Source organism: Colius striatus, chromosome 12 (genome assembly GCF_028858725.1).
Source record: "Colius striatus isolate bColStr4 chromosome 12, bColStr4.1.hap1, whole genome shotgun sequence".
Lineage (NCBI taxonomy): Eukaryota > Metazoa > Chordata > Aves > Coliiformes > Coliidae > Colius > Colius striatus.
This window is the reverse complement of record NC_084770.1, coordinates 277565-296397: the sequence shown is the minus strand read 5'-3', so window position 1 is coordinate 296397 and position 18833 is coordinate 277565. Positions and strand designations below refer to the sequence as shown.

At 42.0% G+C, this 18833-nt stretch overlaps 1 protein-coding gene across 1 annotated transcript in view; it reads right to left on the bottom strand.

Annotated features, from left to right (window-relative positions):
- The window catches only part of LOC104560412 (rho guanine nucleotide exchange factor 4-like), a 102709-nt gene extending 84306 nt beyond the window's left edge, over nt 1-18403 (bottom strand). The window contains 1 exon segment of the mRNA XM_062006064.1: nt 18096-18403. Within this exon segment, the coding sequence (XP_061862048.1) occupies nt 18096-18282 (187 nt within the window). The 5' untranslated portion in view covers nt 18283-18403.
- Nucleotides 18404-18833: the final 430 nt, after the last annotated feature.

Below are 18833 nucleotides of genomic sequence, written 5' to 3'. Positions count from 1 at the left end.
AGCATTAACGACCAAGATTTCAGCCTTAACACTAATACAGCTAAACCACAAATGAGAACCCTGAAGTAAACAGGGATTAGGGCCCAGATTCATCCAATTTAATTCCAGTCTAGTTCCCATGCTGCGAGTTTCTAAGCTATACAGCTCAAGGTCTTCATGAATGGACAGCTGCCAGGAAATATTAGATGCTTTTCCTCAAAGTGTTGGTCTTTGTGATCTAGTTAAAGTGCACGAGACACCCATCCACCGTCTCACAACTCCAGGGGCTGAACTATGACCTTCCTCTGGCAAGTGTTCCAACGTGAAAAGTCAACTAGTAACTAATTAATTGATTTGTAAGGGCTAATTGGAAATCCCTTTAAAACACAACACTAAACACCTTTACTCTTCAGCTACAGAAAAGCCTCAAAACAAAACCTGGTATTTTTCACTACCTCACAGTTTCTGCTGCTGCCACTGGAGAGGAAATGCATAGAATTTGGAAGTTCAGTACAGGAATATGAGACACACAGGCAGAACTGAATTCCTGGGACATCAATCTGTCTCTTGCTGTCACTAACAAACCTCCAATAATTCCACCCATAAATGGATGCTTCATTTTAGAAATGAGTTACAGTCTTTGTCTGACATAAAACAGCATCAATATAAATAAAACCCAGTCCTCCTCAGGAACTTACAGCTTTGTATGTTAGCCTCTGTATTTATTGCCTCACCAAGTGTGAAATGGATACCAACCACTCCTTGAATTCCTTTCTGCATGAGCAATGCCAGAGGTTAAATGCCTCTGCCTGTGAGTCTGTAGGAGGGGATACAGTCAGCTATACCAGCTTGACAGTGAGCATGTCCACTCTTAACCTGAGGCAGAAGACATTCACCAGAAGGGTCCACTGATGGAGATATTTTAGTCATAAAACGCATGTGGTTGTACACAAATCTCATGCTTCCCTTGTTTGTTCCTTCATCCAGCCTTGTAAGCAACAACTATCACAAAGGAGAGGTAAGATTATTTTAAGTCATGAATTAGCATTAACTGCAAATCAGATGAAATGGCCATCAAGTCTAATGTACAACACGATTCCTCTCTGGATGCAGACCAAAACTGTGCTACAGGCACAGTCTAATTAATATTGCAGAATACTTTCTCTCTAGCACTAAGTGCTCTGCTTGTGAGTTTTCTTCTGCATGTTTGCCTTTTTTTTTTTACATTCCAATTAAGAGCTTCCTCTACCCCTAACCAATTAACTCATGCCCATTTGCATTATAACAGTGAGGAGTTGCCCACTGTAAACCACTGGTATTTCCTGTTGATGCCACAGAGTTTTAATTTCTGTGCACTCAAATGTGCCTAATTAATTTTTCTGATACTTCATGCTAATTACTTGTTCACAGAGCAAGTCACCAATCTCAGCTGCATTTCCTTGAGAGCCAGCTATAAGAGATCCATACAGCAAATAACTACATGGATTTTGCAGTTTTAAGTCTATGTAAAGGCAAAGCCATTAAAATGAGATTCAAGCTGTAATGTCAAAGACTAGCACAAAGCAGAGGAGAATTTGAGTACAGGTAAGAGACACTCCCGATTTCTGCTGCATGCATCACAACTACTACTTATCTCCAACTGCATTCAGCTGCTGAAGGAGAAAAACTAATTTAATCAGTCATAAGAGCTAATCACAGAATCACCTTCCAGAGCACGAGGATCTCAGAATGCAAATAAGATACTTGATGTGAAAAATCGCTCTTTTAGATAGCTTTAATGGTCGAGCAGAGCAAGATTTAGTGAGTCAGAACTAACTTCTCAGGCAAATTAGCTTTAATTTTCTATGTCACCTTAGATTATGCAACTGTTTCAGCAACTTTCCCTAAAACAGCATCTTCTCACCTGCATACTAATCTTTCTTGCTGAAAGTGCTCTGAGTTCATGGCTATTATAAGCAGAATAAGACCCACTGGAAAGCTTCGATTTTAATTCAAGGTATGCTTCTAAGATTCCCCTTTTGGAAAAGCAAAAGCTAGTTGAAGCCAGCTACCAATAGTCACAGGTTACTCTGAAAGCTGTGAAACACAAGGATTAGATCCAGTTTGAGCACACACCCCATCTATACTGACAAAGGGCTGATGTTCTCCCAAGACAGCACATTTCAGTTCTAGCCTCTTCATGGTTTATCTAGACGTGAGACCAAAGAAGCTGCCACTAAGGTGACTGCAACAGAGGATACAATCTAGTGCTGTTTACAGGAGTAGAGGCCAGTGGCACACTGTTGAAAGGCAAGCTGAGACAAACTCCTGCAGTAAAACGATAGATTTATTACAAGATGACCTATAAAGGGTTTAAATTGCCTCCACACAGAATCAGAATCACAGAATCTTAAGGGCTGGAAGGAACCTTTGAGAAATCATCCAGTTCAACCCCCTAGAGTAGGTCACACAGGAACTTGTCCAGGTGGGTTTTGAATGTCCCCAGAGAAGGAGACAACAGAGGTGGAGGTGTCTGGAGAAGAGAGAATAGATCTATGTCAAAAGCTTTCATGGAGCCCTGGTAAAATTGAAGGGTCCTATGTACCCTTAATTAATCAAATTGAAATGACAGGTTGTATTAGGAGCACATAAGGTTGGTGTTTGGCAATGAGAAAGCAAAATGGAGAAAGTTTGGAAGGAGAAGAGAGATGATTGAAACTGGTCATATAAGGATGACAGGAAGAGGAAATCAGTCTGAGAACTGAAGACGGATCCACAGTAACTGTAGCAACCTGTGAATCCCTGGAAGGCAGACTAGCAAGTGACAGTGCAAGCAGAAAAGTGCACAAATGAAATAGACCCTATGGATAGTGTAGGGGAGAACATGACACTGTTAGAGATCCAGGACGGCTCAGAAATGCTAAGGAGAACCAAGACATCACCCACCTGAAAACATCAGCATTTCTATTACCATCTTCTGCACATTTACCTTTTTTAACTAATTCTGAGTAATTAATTACTCAGAAGCCATGGGGCAGGGAGGTCACAACAAAACAAGACAGTAAACACACTTGGCTGTTTCAACCATAACTAGTTGCTTATGTGATTACTTTATATTGCTCCTCCTTAAGAGGCCTCCCAACCCTTAAACTCTGGCTGATAAAAGCATTTCCCAACAACATAAGATGCCTACCATAACTGCAGCCATCAAACTGGAAACACCAGATAACTGGGTGAAAGCGTTGTCTGAAACTGGTAAGAGCTGTAACATGTAACTGAGTAGGTTTCGGGTGGGCAAAGTAGCTTGTGTGTCAAATGCCTCATACTACTAAATAATAGAGTTGAACTTTCTGTATTAGCCAAGTTGGCATCCTACAATAAGGATGATGATGTCTTTGCATTTGGCATTTTTCTGCTTCTACACTTTATCAAATTTTCCACTGCAGTGTCAGGAGAGATTTCTATCTGCTTCTGCTGAAGGAAGCCAGATAAGGACAGCAGTTCTATACCTTTGTTATCTTTGTAAGAATGCAATTTGCAAACTGTCTTCATTTTCTAACCGAAGCCAAGGCACAGCTCAATGGGACATCCAAGTTCCCAGTGATTTCTTCACCTGTTCTGCTGTGTTACCAAAACAGTGAGCATATATACCACCAGAGATTGGCATCTGCCTCAGAGGTGGTCCCAACTGAAAAAAAGACAACAACAAAACGTTCTATATTGCCACTCTGAGATACAAACAGAAAAAAATTCACCAAGAGATGACCTGAAAGCAGCTAATTGGCCCTCCTTCCCTGGCTAAGGCTTCTTTATCCAGAGAGATTACTTTACAAGGCCAGGAATACCTTTAGAAGTCCCCTTGCTTCAAGAAAATGTATCTAAAAATGTTTTCTTAAAAGAAAATGTTATTCCTCAAAGCCTTCCTCAATTTCTAACATGAAAAAACTGCCTGGAAACTTGTTCTGATCATTCAGTTATTCAATCATAACCACATCCTGAAGATAAAAGCTCTCCAAGGTCTCACCAGCTGTGTACAAGCAATATAGACATGCTATCACTAATCAAGAGAATTATCTTCCTGGAAAGGAGGAGAGGAAATTAAGATGCACTTGATTTAATAAATGGTATCTAATACTAAATAAATAATGTCATCTAATAATAAATATCGGACATCTTTCATTTCACCTGTCATGACAACTAAAGGGTGAGTTTACAGACTATTTTTCAGTGTGTGGCTTTATCAAAGACCAACAGTAAGTTCCGTGTTGCTGCTATTGATGCTCCTCTCTTTGCACACCAGTAACAGTATGGGGTTTGTAAACCTAATCTACCATTATTTACAGGGTGACCAATTTGTGTTAAGGCCACAGAACCCTGAAGGAAGTGGAAACTTTCTCACAGAGAACAGCTGGCACAGATATAAGCAGCTGAAAAATTAAGATTATATTCTTAATCTTATGAATTTCTACACAAAATCCTTCCCCTCTAGTTCCCTTCATACATACACACACTAAAAGCACCAGGAAACAGACTATTGCATCAAGACCTTGAGCAAAACAAGAAAGTGCCTTTTTTGTTTTGTTTATTCTAATATACAATGCAAAAATTGAAAACTTGGGAAGCTCTAGCTACAAATACCTTTGACCACCCTCATATGGATTGCTTGTATATGACAGAATCTGGAAAGATGATTAATTAATAAACATTCCTGAAATCTGAACAGATGAAATCCGTTCAGGCATTTCAAAGTGGCTGGGAGCACAGGAGGGGTGGATCCTGGGCGAGGCCTGCCCTGGCTTCTTCCAGGGGGCTCTGGAGTGCATGGGACAGTGGTCATGCTGGGATAGGAGTTACCTTTGCTTGCAATCTGTCCAATCTGCAGGGATTAGACAAGGTAAGTGAAGATTTACCTTACATCAAGGTAAGTGAAGATTTCTGACACAGAACCAGAAAAGTCCATCCTTATCTGCAGTCTGGCTGTGATGATTTTTGGATCACATTGGATAGGTAACTAGACTAACATTAGAAACAGCGTGGCTTTTACCAAGCATGTACCAGCCTCTATTTGTACATTTAACAGAGGAAAAAACCCACAATCCAACCAAATATCTGATTAAAATCATTGAAATATGCTCCCACCATGTTCAAGATGCACAGGAAGGGGGAGGAACTCCTCCCACAGATCCAGGCACTAGAGGAAAGAACCCCGCAGAGCTCACTTCTGAGATGCAGGATGCAGCTTCCCTCACTGCTTCTGAAGTTTCTTATCTTCTCACTCTTCTTGCCATGAAGCTGAGAAGCTCCCTGTAGCAACAGGCTGTCAAAATACTGACATGAGGCAAATAGATCCAACATTCATTCTTCTGTTCCTTACTCTTCTCACAGCTGATGAATTGTCTTGAGGGAAGCACAGGGTGGCCTGGCAGCAGCAGCAAACACCCTAGACATGAAATCTGCCACTATTACTAACTTCTACCTTCTAAATTCACCTTCATTAACTCTTCAAATATTACTCTTCTCCATATGTTCAGCAGGAAATGTCTGGCTACAGTCCCTGATGTTTCCAGCTATAACGTTCAAATGGAGAGTACAAAGGATAAGGCTTTTTCCTACCACCTTCAGAACAGCAGGCAGATTTTCTCTTTGCAGGAATGTGCAAGATCTCATACAAACTAGAAACCCAGGGTAAAAAGGACTGAGCAGAGATGTTACTGCTCTGCAATGGTGTTAATCAATAGCATACTAGATATGTAGGAGGCCGCTATGGCAAGTGGGGATTCTCTCGTGTGAAGTTTGGTACTGCTTTGTGTTAAAGTCCAAATGTTGGGTATTGTTCTACATAATTATTTCAATACTGGCTGAAAACAACTAATCCAACAGCTGTATGTTCCAAGTGGAGCTAAGAAGCTGAATAACAAATATTATGAATGCCCTGAATCTTAAGGACAGGCCTCTTCCTTTCTCACACATCATCCTCTGATCCTTCTGTACAGAGCAAAGCTGCTCTGCTATGGATATGTCAATACAACCATTTCCATGACAACAGCCTAGTATGTGCCAAATATAGACATTCAACTTCAAGAAACAGAGAAGAGAGACACATGACCAGAGGGTGTTCCACTGCACTGCATTTAAACCCAGTTCCTTACTTACAACCCTGGGCAAAACACTCAGAGAAGAATTAAAGGTTGCCCTTTGAGATACTAACGCTCTGAGTTATTGATCACCACATTTCTGTCACCCATGCTCTCTCCAGCTGCAGAAGGGAAGGAGCCAGATCATCTTTTGAGGTCTCTTCCAACCCTTAAGATTAAGATGATACTACACTCTAAGTTCTTGGGTACAGAATCAGATAGCTGAGTATCAACTGCTCATGAAGGAAGGTTTAAATTTAGTTTCCCACCCTCATTTGGAAAGACCCGAGGCTTATACACACTTGTTTCATTTGAAGGTAGAAGACTAGAAGACTCTGGCAGAAACAAAAAACTAGGCAACTTTTTAAGTCACAGCAACTTAAAAAGAGAGACAACTCTCCAGTGCTCTCTTCTCATAGCCAAGTGAGGTTCATGCAGCACTCAGGCCTGCTGTGGAGTACTGCCAACTGCACCACCCAGTGAATAAACCCCATTAGAGTGCAGGACCTGGCCTGAGGCCCCTCTCACCAGATGCTGCCTTAGCATAATATGCTGCCCGTTATAAGACAAACCACAAGCACCTCACTCTTCTTGCTGTACTGCAGGCTCCTAAGTAGTAAATATCATTCCCGTACAACTACAGCTACACGATGTATGAATGAGTTAGGCTTTTAACATCAATCCATTTAAAATAGTGAATGGGCACATACAACTACTGCTAAACTCTACAAATCCACCACGATGCTCCCTGTCGTGTGGCGCTCAGATCAGTGCTAAGCAGGGAGCCAGGAAATTCCAACCAGCCATAGAGTCAGACCTCTTTCTATGGCCCTTGTAGGGTACTTGAAGCAGTGGTTTTGGTCTATGGCCCAGCTCTCTTTTTCCTTTTGATTACTACAGACAGTGCTTAGCAACCCACACAAGCTTGTCCCTTGTATTTAGGCATTGTAGGAGAGGAAAACAGAGCAGCAAGGAAGCTAACGTGCCTGCCTGCCACAGAGAGCACACAGTAGTTGCCAAGATCCCTTATCCCCCAACATTCCTGTCTATTTCCAGATTCTCTCCCAGAATCTCCCAAAATCTTGCCACCTCTGGTTTTTTGACAAGATCAAGTGGTCTGGGTCAGTGTTTACAGAAGATAGCTCTGTTTTAACTCCGATGCTAGAAATCAAGTCAGAACAGTTGTCAGACTGATGTCCTTGGTGCAGCACAGGCTGGGGGTCAAGGGAAGACACTCACAGCCCAGGGATGCTGTGTTTCCAGTGGGTTGTCCATGGAATTTACTTACAAATGCTCATTCTAACAAGCACACTGGCCTCTCACATAGGTTTCTGAGATGAATAAGTGGAGTACTACAGCAGTGAAACAGTAGGCTGTTGTGTTCAATATGGTAGGTCCCTTCTGTGCCACAACTTGGTACTTATCGAGTGCTATAAATAGAGAAGCTGAATGAGTCTCAGTGTATATAGTACAGAAGCCACATACAGGGCTTGATCAAGGAGCATTACAGCCTCAGTGCTTTCTAGAGATACTTCAGACAAGGCTCTACCTTTGCCTAAGCTATCTGCAACCAGATTCCTTTCATATGCACACCAAGGTCTGGCCTGGCCAACACTGACCAGATGTTAACTTTCCCACTTCCCACTGGCATGCCTACCAAGGGCAGAAATATGCAGCAAGAGGCCACAAAAAAAATCCCACAAACAAACAAAATATCCCATCCCGTGCAATTCATAACCTAGAAGAATCAAACACTATTCCAGAGCTTTAGGCACCAAATCCTGTCTGTACAGGCATGTGTCAGCAATGAACAATTAACTACGAAGTCTGCTGCAATTAAGCAACTCCAACCTGTCTTGCCTCCACCAAAGTTCATCTCCAACTATGTGCTTACCTGATTAACAAGAAGGAACTTGAGGCCTGCAGTGACCCAACAGTCAGCAAATCCTGGTCCTCAGGACCAAAGCAGGAAAGATATGCCTCTGCTTTGTGTTTTCAGAAAGTTTCATCTACACACCTCCTTTGCCAAAGAAAGCACTTGACAAGTAAAGCTTCAGATATGATACCAGTTACCCACAGGGAGAAGAGTGATCATTAAGGACTCAAAAAAAACCCCAGCATATTAAATTCAGACAGGATTTGGGTGGCAACCAAGGCAAGTAAGACTGCAAGGAAAGCATGGATATGCTGGAACCAGACTCTGCACAGTGGTGGCTGACATAAGGACAACAAGAAATTGATACAAACTGAAATACATCAAGTTCTATTCAAACACTGTAAGGGTGGTCACAGTATGGAAGAGGTTGCCCAGGAATGGAGCCTCTATAGCCTCTCTAGATATGTTCAGAACTCAGTTGGCCATCTGCTCTAGGTGACCCAGTTCTGAGCAGGGAGATGAGACCAGACGGTTTCCAGAGGTGCCTAAACCATTCTCAGATTCAGGGTGGGAGGAAGAGCTGCTTTAGAGCCCTGAAGCAAAACTAGAACTTTCTACAGCAGGTAAAGTTTTCGGGAGCAGCCCACTGCAGAGGATGCTTTGGTTCTCCAGGACTCTGGAAATGAGACTCTGATTGAAGAAAAGCTGTATCAATCAAACAAGTTAGCCATCTTGCAAAGTGCAGTGGTGCAGAGGGATGCTTCCATGCCCTCCAGCTGCTTGACCAGAGAAAAGGATCAATACTCCAGCCAGCAGTGAACCACACATGTCAAGGTGTCATAAAAAATCCCTTTGTCATTTGGCTGAGAAGTAATTGGGAGAAACTGCTTCTGCCCTTATCTGTATATAGTTTGCACTTAGCCAAGACTGATTTTCCTCTGAGCACTGAGAACTTGAACTGCCCTTTCTTTGCCCAGTATGATAAAGGAACTGGGTCACAGTCAGCTGCAAAGCTAATGCACTAGTGCCACTGCACATCAGCCAATGCCCTAGTAGAAGTGTAAAGCATAAGAATAAGTGACAAGTCCTCTGACAAGTGGAGAGGATGGTTCTTATCTTCCCTGTATTTGCACTATATTCCCATAAAAAACAGAAGGCATCCTCATCTTTTGTTTTCATTGCATCTGGAAAAATTTTTGCAATCAAGATGCCTTTTCTCAACAGTGGAAACTGAAAAGGAAGGGCAGTGCCTGAGAGGAAGGCAAAATGCCAGGCTACAGTCCCCATCTTTACCTTAAAAAAAATCCCCCTTGTATTTGGCCAGATAGTCTTTCAGGAATTGACTCAGCAGTGCTCAGTCACCTACATTTATGATTTCAGAGACATCAAGAATTATTTAGATGAGTCAAAACTAATGACTTGGCCATTATTAATTCAGTGGATTTAAAACCAATTCTGGTCAAATGTCAAGTCACTGGCTTGGAAAGCTATCTTACCTTTGGAAGCATACTGGTTTTCTTCAGAAAGCTAATTTCTCCAGACCAGAGGAGTTATCTAGAGCAGGCCACCACAAGTGGCTGCCTAAAGGACATACAAGCTGTACGATAAACAGTTGCTTTGGAGACTTCTTCCAATAGATTAAAGAGAAAGTCCCAGCTGCCTAGTAAATGCTCTCACATGAGCCAAAACAAGCAGCAGGTGAGCAGTACACCACCAACTGTGACCACAGATACGTAGAAGAAAGCTTGACCAAACCCCCTAAGTCAGCCCTATGGAGAATACTGCCACTAAGCCAGCACAAAATAGGACTGCCAGGCCTTAGCAGTCCTAGCATACAGCAGCATGGAGATTGTGGTGAACCTCAGAACTGGGACCAAAAATAGCCCAAAATAAATGATTTTGTTCACTGTAAACAGAGCTGACAGATCCAACCAACAAGTTTCAGTACAGATGGTTTCTGTGTATTTTTAATGTATTCAGGCTTTTAAGGCTGATAAGAATGCCACATTACAAATTGCTCCAAATCCACTGTTTTCAGGGCATTAGCAATGCTGTGTTTTCATAATAAACTCTCTTAAAAGGTTTACTGTCAAAGCTTCTTTCAGGCCTGCAGGGTAGGTTTTTGCCTTGAGCAGGATGTACCATCAGTGACCTCAAGCTGCCACGCAGCTCTGCTCAGGGAGACTGCCCTCCTGCCAGAGCACCAGGCAAGTCAGCAGGAGCTGAGCCAACTGAGAAGCTACTCAGGGCTTCAAACAAAAGCTCCAGAATTCTTGCTATTATGTTATTTTCCAGGTCACTCTGTATCTGCAGAAACAGAGACACTTTGAATATATCCATACAACAAAACCTGCACAAGAACCACAGGAGCAGCGCTGCCTGCTGTAGGACTACAAAACAAACCAGGCCTGGAGCTCAGACTGGTTTACTCTTGGATCATACTCCTGCCCCTTCAGCATCCTGCTGTTATCTCCCAATTGCAGATACTTCACAACTGAAAGCGAGGTCAGGTCTGAACACTGCAGGGGTGTATTTTTGAGATGAAGTCTGAACTGACCACTTCAGCGCACAGCACTGAGCAGGGCTGATGACTTATGGGATTCTCTTAAGCCTTACAGCCACTGCATGACAGACTGTATAGTATAACAAAACAGAGTGGTAAGTTACCTGACACAGCAATAGAAGTCACAACAGCTCCAGCAGCAGATGAGACTGATTCTCACTACACCTTATTGCTACAGCTGAACCTTTAGTTTCTAAATAGCTTTGTTTTTCTTCTCCAATTCAATAATTAAGTAGACAGCTTTTCCTCCTCCCAACTTGTATATGCCTCAATTTTTCTAAAGATCACTGCAAGGAATAACCTCTGTGACAGCTCCAAGAACAGGGAGTCATGTCCAGTTAGTGCAGACACACTGTTTGTAGTCTTGCTTTTAAGAAAAGGACTCCATGAACTGCAATTGCTGAATGCCAAGTACGTCTTTCTGCATGTGCATTTAAGTAGTGATCTTGGTTCATGCTTAACTGAGGGCTTTTAACACCTGGCATGGAAAGATTTCATTGGCAGAGGAAGAGCATAATAGCTTAGTCCTACCCATTAAAACAGATCATTGGGTGTTAACACTGGGACTCCCATCACATCATTCTGTCTGCCTTTTTAAAGGCAGACCTGAATAAAAAAGAGCCCGTTTCAAAAACACCTCATGGAAACTATTTCCATTAGCCAAAAGAGAAACTCTTGCTATTTCACTCCCACATAGAAATAAATCTCTGCCAGCTGTTAGGAAAATATAGCCAGTCTTATCTTTATTAATTGTATAACAATGCTTACTCTATGCTATTCTATAACATCCATTTCAAATTATTAATTAGGCATTTATTATATCCCTTAAGAATGGTTTTGAAAGAAACCTTATCTTTATCCATTGGAAGATAAACAGATTTACAGACTAAATCCAGAAATACTTGTTTTTAATCAACCTCACAGATAGTTTAGAAAATTCCATGTGCTTATTAGAAAAATTTCACCAGTGGATGACTGTATATGTACACACACCCCCCCAAGAGAGATAAAAAGAGAATTCAGAGTAAGAAGGACATTCAAAACAGCCAGTATGGATTTTATTTCTTTGCATATTCAGTTGCCTTTGACACAAAACTGTGCCTCCTGTTCTACTACCACTTGCCAGCCTGCATCATAGGAGGGCGCCGAATTCAGCAATCAGCCTGCACGTGGGGCTGATGCACCAGAGCTTCCATGAGCACTCCTTGGGATGCAGCACAACTTGGAAATGCTTCAATTACTCTAGCAAAGCAACTACGTTTTGCACTCCATGGCAAAATATGTTACTTGAGCTTTTACAAGCCAGCATCATAGTCCAGGGAATCTCTTGCTTCTTGATCAGATGGGACTGAGAACAAGAGGAGCAAAGTTCTGTATCTGTTTAGGCAAACACAGCCTGAGGTGCATGTGTAGTGACAGCTGCCAACACTTGTATGTTCACACAGTGTAATCCAAGACATTTAACCAGGTGCAAACTCTGGTCCTATCAGTTTAAACCTGAGCTAATGTCTTGCTTTCGTGTGCAGACCCACCACTTCTAACAGCAGCTTTGTTTGAAGGGCACAGCCACTGAAGACATTCAGCAGTCACCACCTTCAGACTTTGAGCTTGCTCAGAACAGCACCCTGTGCAGACTGCTGCACCCTGCTCATCCCTAGCACTTTTAAGCAAACTACTCAATTAGTTGGTTTAACAGAGCTCAGACTACAAAGGATTTTGAGATGAAGAGGGATTCTAATACAATTAGAAAGGTCCATAGATAATTACTAACTCCCAGAAGAGGGATCTATTTCTCTAATCTTTCAGCTACTTCACCTGATTCAGATAGATGGGAGAACAAGACCTTAAGAGGGAATAAGCTTAGTTACAGGCAAGCTTATGAAAAGGTATGATTGTTACCCATCTTGTTTAACCTAGTTAACTTTGTAGCAGTAACACTAAAGCTTCATAGTGTATAGGCAACAATTACACAATGTTCTTCATGACCATTGGGCACATACACTATTTGCTAGCACAGGTAGGCTTCAGGATAGCACCTTCTCTCTCCTTCCATTTACTCTCTAGAGCCACTAAGTTGCCTGCTGTAAGAGCTGTGATGCTGCTTGTGTATCCAAGTCAGGTGGCTTAAAGCTGTTTCACCTCCATCTAGAAAAACGACAACTAAAGCATGGATATACCTGAAAGAAGTGTTGGTCTGAAAGGCTATTCTCAAGCTAACTGAATCTTTGAGGAAATATATATACATATATATCTATCTCTCTCTCTCTCTCTATATATATATATATAGATATATCTCTCCAGGAGAGGTTTTGAAAGCAGAGGAAGAACAGAATAAAGATGGTACCTGAGCAGGGTGTTCACCTGGGGAAGTGTCACAGGCAGCACTCCCAAAGATTTCTCTTTTCCCCTCTGCAAACATAACATCAGCAAAGATGGGAGTCTTTAGCTCTGTTAGGCAAAGGTGCTAATTTGTACCTCACAGGGAGATAGTGAGAATAAGCATTTATTCCTTTTAAAGGAAAACAAAAAAAAAATCTCAAGGGAAAATCAACTAACACCACCAGCCTCAATACATTAACATGTAATTAGAACCACAAAATAGCTGAACTTACAAAAACTCTGCTGCAAACAGAGGTACAGAAACATGATCAAACTTTTCTACCTACATTAGCACTATTTTCCATTCCTTTTTATAGAAAAGCATGATGCTAAAGGATATTTTGTGCTGAAAACCCACTTCTTTTAGGGTACCAGATGTGTTAAGTAGCCAAGTTTACATACACTTTGCATTTACTGAGGTTGCATTCACTAGAATGTACTCAACCACAATTAATGTAGATGCTCTCACTATTTAAGTATGATGCCAGGTCACAGCACACAAACACTTCATGCTATTTGGAAGATCTATTTTCAAATAAGAAATCTTTACTTAGGCTTTAAGGCAGCTCATTAGTTCAGCTAAAAGATGTTAACCTTCTAATTCTTCCTCAAAGGCTCAGGATCTCCCTTAGGTTTACCTGTATCAGTCACTATTACAAATGAATCCATATACAAAGAAAGATCAAAGTTAATTTAGCATGGGCTGCTGTATCTCTTGTTTCTTTTTAAACTTCATTGATCTGTTGTTCAGAAGATGAGCAGAAGTTATTCTGGCAGGTGACACAGGAAATATATGGGGAGGGGTGGAACACATAGGACATGCTACAATGCAATCAATGAATCCAACTGAAACATCCTAGCTCACATTTTGCCCAATCAAGGGTAAAACATACCATCAACGTGCTGTAGCATATGCTTTGAGGCACTAACTTCTTTCCCCCCCTGCCCGTACTCTCCTTTGGAAGCAGTCTGAAACACTTTGAACTTTCAATCAAGCTCCCCTTGTGTGACCTCTAACTCCTGCTGACTATGTGACCCTAGAGAAAGAAGGCTCAATGGAATTATACACTGCAGTCCACCAACACAGCTGTGGATGTTAGTACCAAAAAGGCAGGGCTAGGGGACAAAAAGGGAAAAAGAAAGAGCTCAAAAGAAAAATCTCTTGCCAAAAAAAGAGAGAAAGATGCAAAGCATTTGCCACAGTTCTATTACTGGCTCCCTCATCAGCCACAACAATGAAATGAATGACTTAAAAACAACCCAAAACGTTTATAAAAAACACCTCCCCCTTTTATTTTTTTAAGCTCTGAATGAAAAAAACAAAACATCCTCCCCACCCATCCTCGTTTGTTTAAAGGCCACATTCCCAAGGCCAGTAGATGAGTGTATCTGCATATTAGGAGCCACAAAACTGTGCAGAGTCACACTGTAGTGTAGGCTGTACAATTAAATTGCTACATATGCACAAATACACAGAGGATCTCTTTGGGAAACTATGGCAACCGCTAGTCCACCGAGTTGCAATTCCCCCTTTGTCCCCACCTTTCTCTGCTCTTCCAGTCCTTCCCAACTTGGACAAACTAAAGAATAAATACAAGTATTAATGAGGTCAGGACTGGACCTGCAACAAAGGAGCTGGAAGAGCAAAGAGACCTACTCACAAGCCTGAGTCTGGAAATATTCTAAAGGAAACAAACTCTTCAGTAGAGCTGTACAACAGCAGTGAATGGTATATAGACTGCATGTGTCTGGGGTACAAGGTCTTGCCTAGGAAACCAGGGTTAGAGTCTCCATAGTGCCATTAAATCACTTGCTGGAGCACTGTCACAACTGGCGTTTAATTTGGATGCCTCGTGTTTCTTTTGTCCAGCTGAGATACTTAAGACCTGATATTCAGAACTACTGAGCAACTCCCACTTCCAGTCACTTTCTCACTGCAGTACCGCGTCAGCCAAACGTTTGGAAATTGCTTCTAAGTATTTACAAACAGCAAAGTTACAAGTCTCAAACTATCTGTATTGCCTTTTGTATCCTAAACCAAAGTTTTAAAGCCTCTCAGGCTCTCTGTGAGGGTTACTGGTGTTCATTATGAAGTCCTCTGGCATGCTCAAATGAAGACTCTAATAGAGCTGCAACCCATTCCCTCTTCTCATGGTTACGTCTAGCCTCAGCAAAATGGTCTCCTCATGTAACGTAATGTATATTGACATTTAGACCAAAAATGCCCTGGACTGATATTAAAAACCAGCAGAATTTTTCACTTCATGCAAGTCTGAACTATTTCTTTTAAAGTTTTTAAACAGCATCTTCACAGAAATTTGTGCTGTAACAGTGGGTCTTTTCTCTCTCAACTCTGTAGAACGTTTAACTTCTCTTCAATACATTACAAGACAGTCAACTCCAAAACAAAAAGAATCATACTTCTTTACTGATTGCAGAAGACAGCTTTATCCCCTTTCACCTGGGAAAATGCTACCTATCCTTACTATGTAGATGTCACTATGTATCTCTGAAATCACACACTGTCACACATATACATGTATAAGCAGACATACATGCACATCTGTCTCTTTACTCTCTTGGCATCAGATGATGTAAAAGAGAAACTCAAATGGCTGCACTCCACTGTACTGAAGACCTCTCACCTCCCTTTCACCTCCCCTTTTCAGTCACTTAAATCTACTTTCTTTCCAATCTTCTCTGAAGTCTCAGTCAGCACTGGACTCAGTACGAAGATCCCTATAGACAAGTTTATGTGCACACTGGGAGAAGAAGGCAAAATCTTGTCCACCAAGTCCACCTATCCAACCTTAAAGCCACTACTGGAAATCCTTTTAAAACAGAGGAAGGGACTGATTCATCTTCCAACACATTTTTTTAATGCACCATCATACAGTTCACAGTGCTAATACAGTTTGTACCTTTTTTCCCCCCCTTGACTTCTTCACGTGGCACATACCAAGATGCTGGAGACTCCCTGCTCCTCCAAAGGACATTACCACACATTCTAGTTCCCACTACTCTCATGCACTGCCAGCTGCTATTCTTCCTGCTGGGTTGTTGTTTGATTGTTTGTTGTATGAAGTATATTAAAGTTTACCATTCAGAAATGTTAATTAGTCCATGCTTTAAAAAGAAATGCTGCCTCGCTCCTCTGACAGCCAATTGGCATTGATGGTGAAGAGCAGTTCTCCTCCCACAGCTGCCTTCATTGAATTCAAAGAAGAACGTTGACAGAGTAGAATCAAAACAAAATTAATTCTTTTGGGAGATGCACTCTCTCAAGGTTTAATTGCAATTCTGACCTGAACTTTGTTAGTATTTAGAGACAAAGTGCTCAGACATCTTTTGTATACGAGAAGACACTCACCAACATTGAATTTCGAGGCAACAAGGAGCCTGAAAGGCAGTGATCTGCTTTTATTATTGTATTGATCTCTCAATACTGTAATTGTGAAACTTAATAAGTTTTCTCTCTTAGTTCTTAATCTGTCTCCATACCATTTTCTTTTTTATTCTATTTCCTCCCATCTCAGCATTTCCTGCTAAATGCATGCAGAAACTGACACCATGCCTCACAGCCTTTTGGAACAAGGATATTGTGTAAATGAAAGAGCATTTAGAAAAGTAATAAGCTTCAAAGTTTGCTTTTGCTATCATCATTACCTCTTTTATATCACTGTACATCACTTGTATCAACTGACCTGATTAAGCCCCCAAATGCGCAGGGAACAGCTGACAGCAAATCCTCTAAGACAGAGGGGACTGATCCACCGCCTCTGGCCCACGTGCAACTCTGAGTAGTAGTTTGAAAAAGAATCCTGGGCCAGGGTTACTTTATGCCAATGCTGGGAATTATTTGCATTCCCAGATACAGGAGGAAATGAGCCAGCAAATGCTACCAAGATAGAGAAGTGCATCCCCTTGCATTTGCAGCTCAGATCTTTCCCCAAAACAGAGTACCAATGGCCTGATGTCACCCTGAGCCTTTTTTTCATGTCCCTGGGATCTCAGAGACTCTGTGGCTTTTACTGTTTCTTGGCCACCTAGAAGGCCTGGAGTGTAGGCTGGAAAGTCAGATAGGCTAGCCACCCTGCTGTAGTCCTTCCCAGTATCACAGTGCAGTTGCTCTCACTTCAGCAGAGAGTTCAGAGTAACAATAGAGATTTTGGTAAACTGCCCAAAATCCAGAGCTGTAGATGGAATGACAAGACCTTGCAATAATTAAAAGTATAAGAAACCAAAGCAGATGACACAGAACTAACATTCTTCCCAAGGCTTGCCTCTAGCTGGTAGCACTGAGTGTTTCTATTAAGGAAATGGCAGTCACTGGTAGCCTTGGAGGCGCTTCTCTGAATTTATCTAACAGAGCAACTAATTTGCTGCAGCTCTACTGAAAACATAAATAAATGTCTAAACAGCAACAGTCAAGAAAGAAACTGAACAGTTCCACTATAGGTGGTCAGTAAAATCATTGCCAGGCTCCTTTGCTAGTCTCAGTTGGGAATGAGAAAGCTTCTTTCCTATGCTTGTAGTTCAAACATCCAAACCTTACATAGGCACATCCGTGATAAAAAACTAGAATGCCAGATCCAGCCAGGCTGAGCCAGAACAGGCCTCCAACACCTCTGGTTCAAAAAAAAGAATTGAATGAAGGAAGGGAAAGAAGGAAAACAGAAACAGAACTTGAGCAGTTGGTTCAGGGAACTGCCTTTCCCTGTCAGCACACAGCAGTGCAAACCTGCCTAGCCCTCCTGTGCTGTACAGCACCTCACTTGGACATTTTCTGAAGGCAGCATTACTTTGCACTGGATTTTACACAGAGAAATGTCAGCTCTAATGTTGGGTTCTATAGAACTAAAGTGAAATAAGAAATGCTGTTCCAAAAGGAAAGGACAGCTTTAAATCAAGTAAAAGCCTAAGCACTGTTTCCAAAGCCATTAAGAACCTATTCCTCACCCTCTGACTAAAGAAGTATATTAAGGGTCCATGTCATTCTGGTTTAGCTGTAAGTCTGCAGGGGTACAGCTAGCAAACACTGAACATTGTGGTTATTCCTCCTGACTAAGAGACCGCCTTTGCAAATTAGACACTTTCGACAGAAGGTTTGATTTGGTTTCTCAAGGTCAGTGCAATATCACACAGCAGGTTCAGGAAACAAAAAACAAAAAAAGGAGTCCCTTACCTGTGGCAGAGTGCAGACTCTCCAAGCTCCAGTATCTGGACAGGACACCTCTCATGCCACCACCACCACACACCACCCCACTGCTGTCTGAATCCGAACCCGGGGATAGCCCGGAGCTCCCGCTGCTGCTGCAGTTTTCTCCACTGTGTGCCCCGCTGGACTCACTGGGGCACTGCTGGGTCCTCATGCAGGCAGGTAAGAGGGAGAGCCAGGGGCTCTGCTCTGCTGGGGGAGGAAATGGGCAAAGCCCTGCGTAGCTGCTCCCAGGGCAGTGGTACCTGGCAGTGCTGGCTGAGGACTGAGCTGGATTCCTATCCTCCTCTCCGCTTCTCTCGATGCATCCTGACATCATAGGGGTCCACTAAGGAGGCTCCCTCTGTGGCAGCTCAACTGCTCTCAGCTGCAGCTTCTAGCAGCTGATTTTTATAAAAGCCAATTTCAAGGCACTAAAAAAACAGGAGTGAGACAGAAGCCTTTCCTCCCGATTTAGTGGAACTGTCAGATTAAAAATAAGTAAAAGCGGCAACAGTAGAATTTCATGCATTTTAAAAATGTCCAAGTGAGAGAGACCTTGTGTTATCTGCTTCCCCTGAGAACTCGGAAAGGACTTAACATATAAACTAATCATGTTTGGAACTGGCTGTGGCTGCTGCTATTAAAAAACTATTTTTGTAATTCCTCGGAAAAAGAATTCCAAATGAAATCAAAGCCAGAAAAACACAGATTGGGATCTGGGGA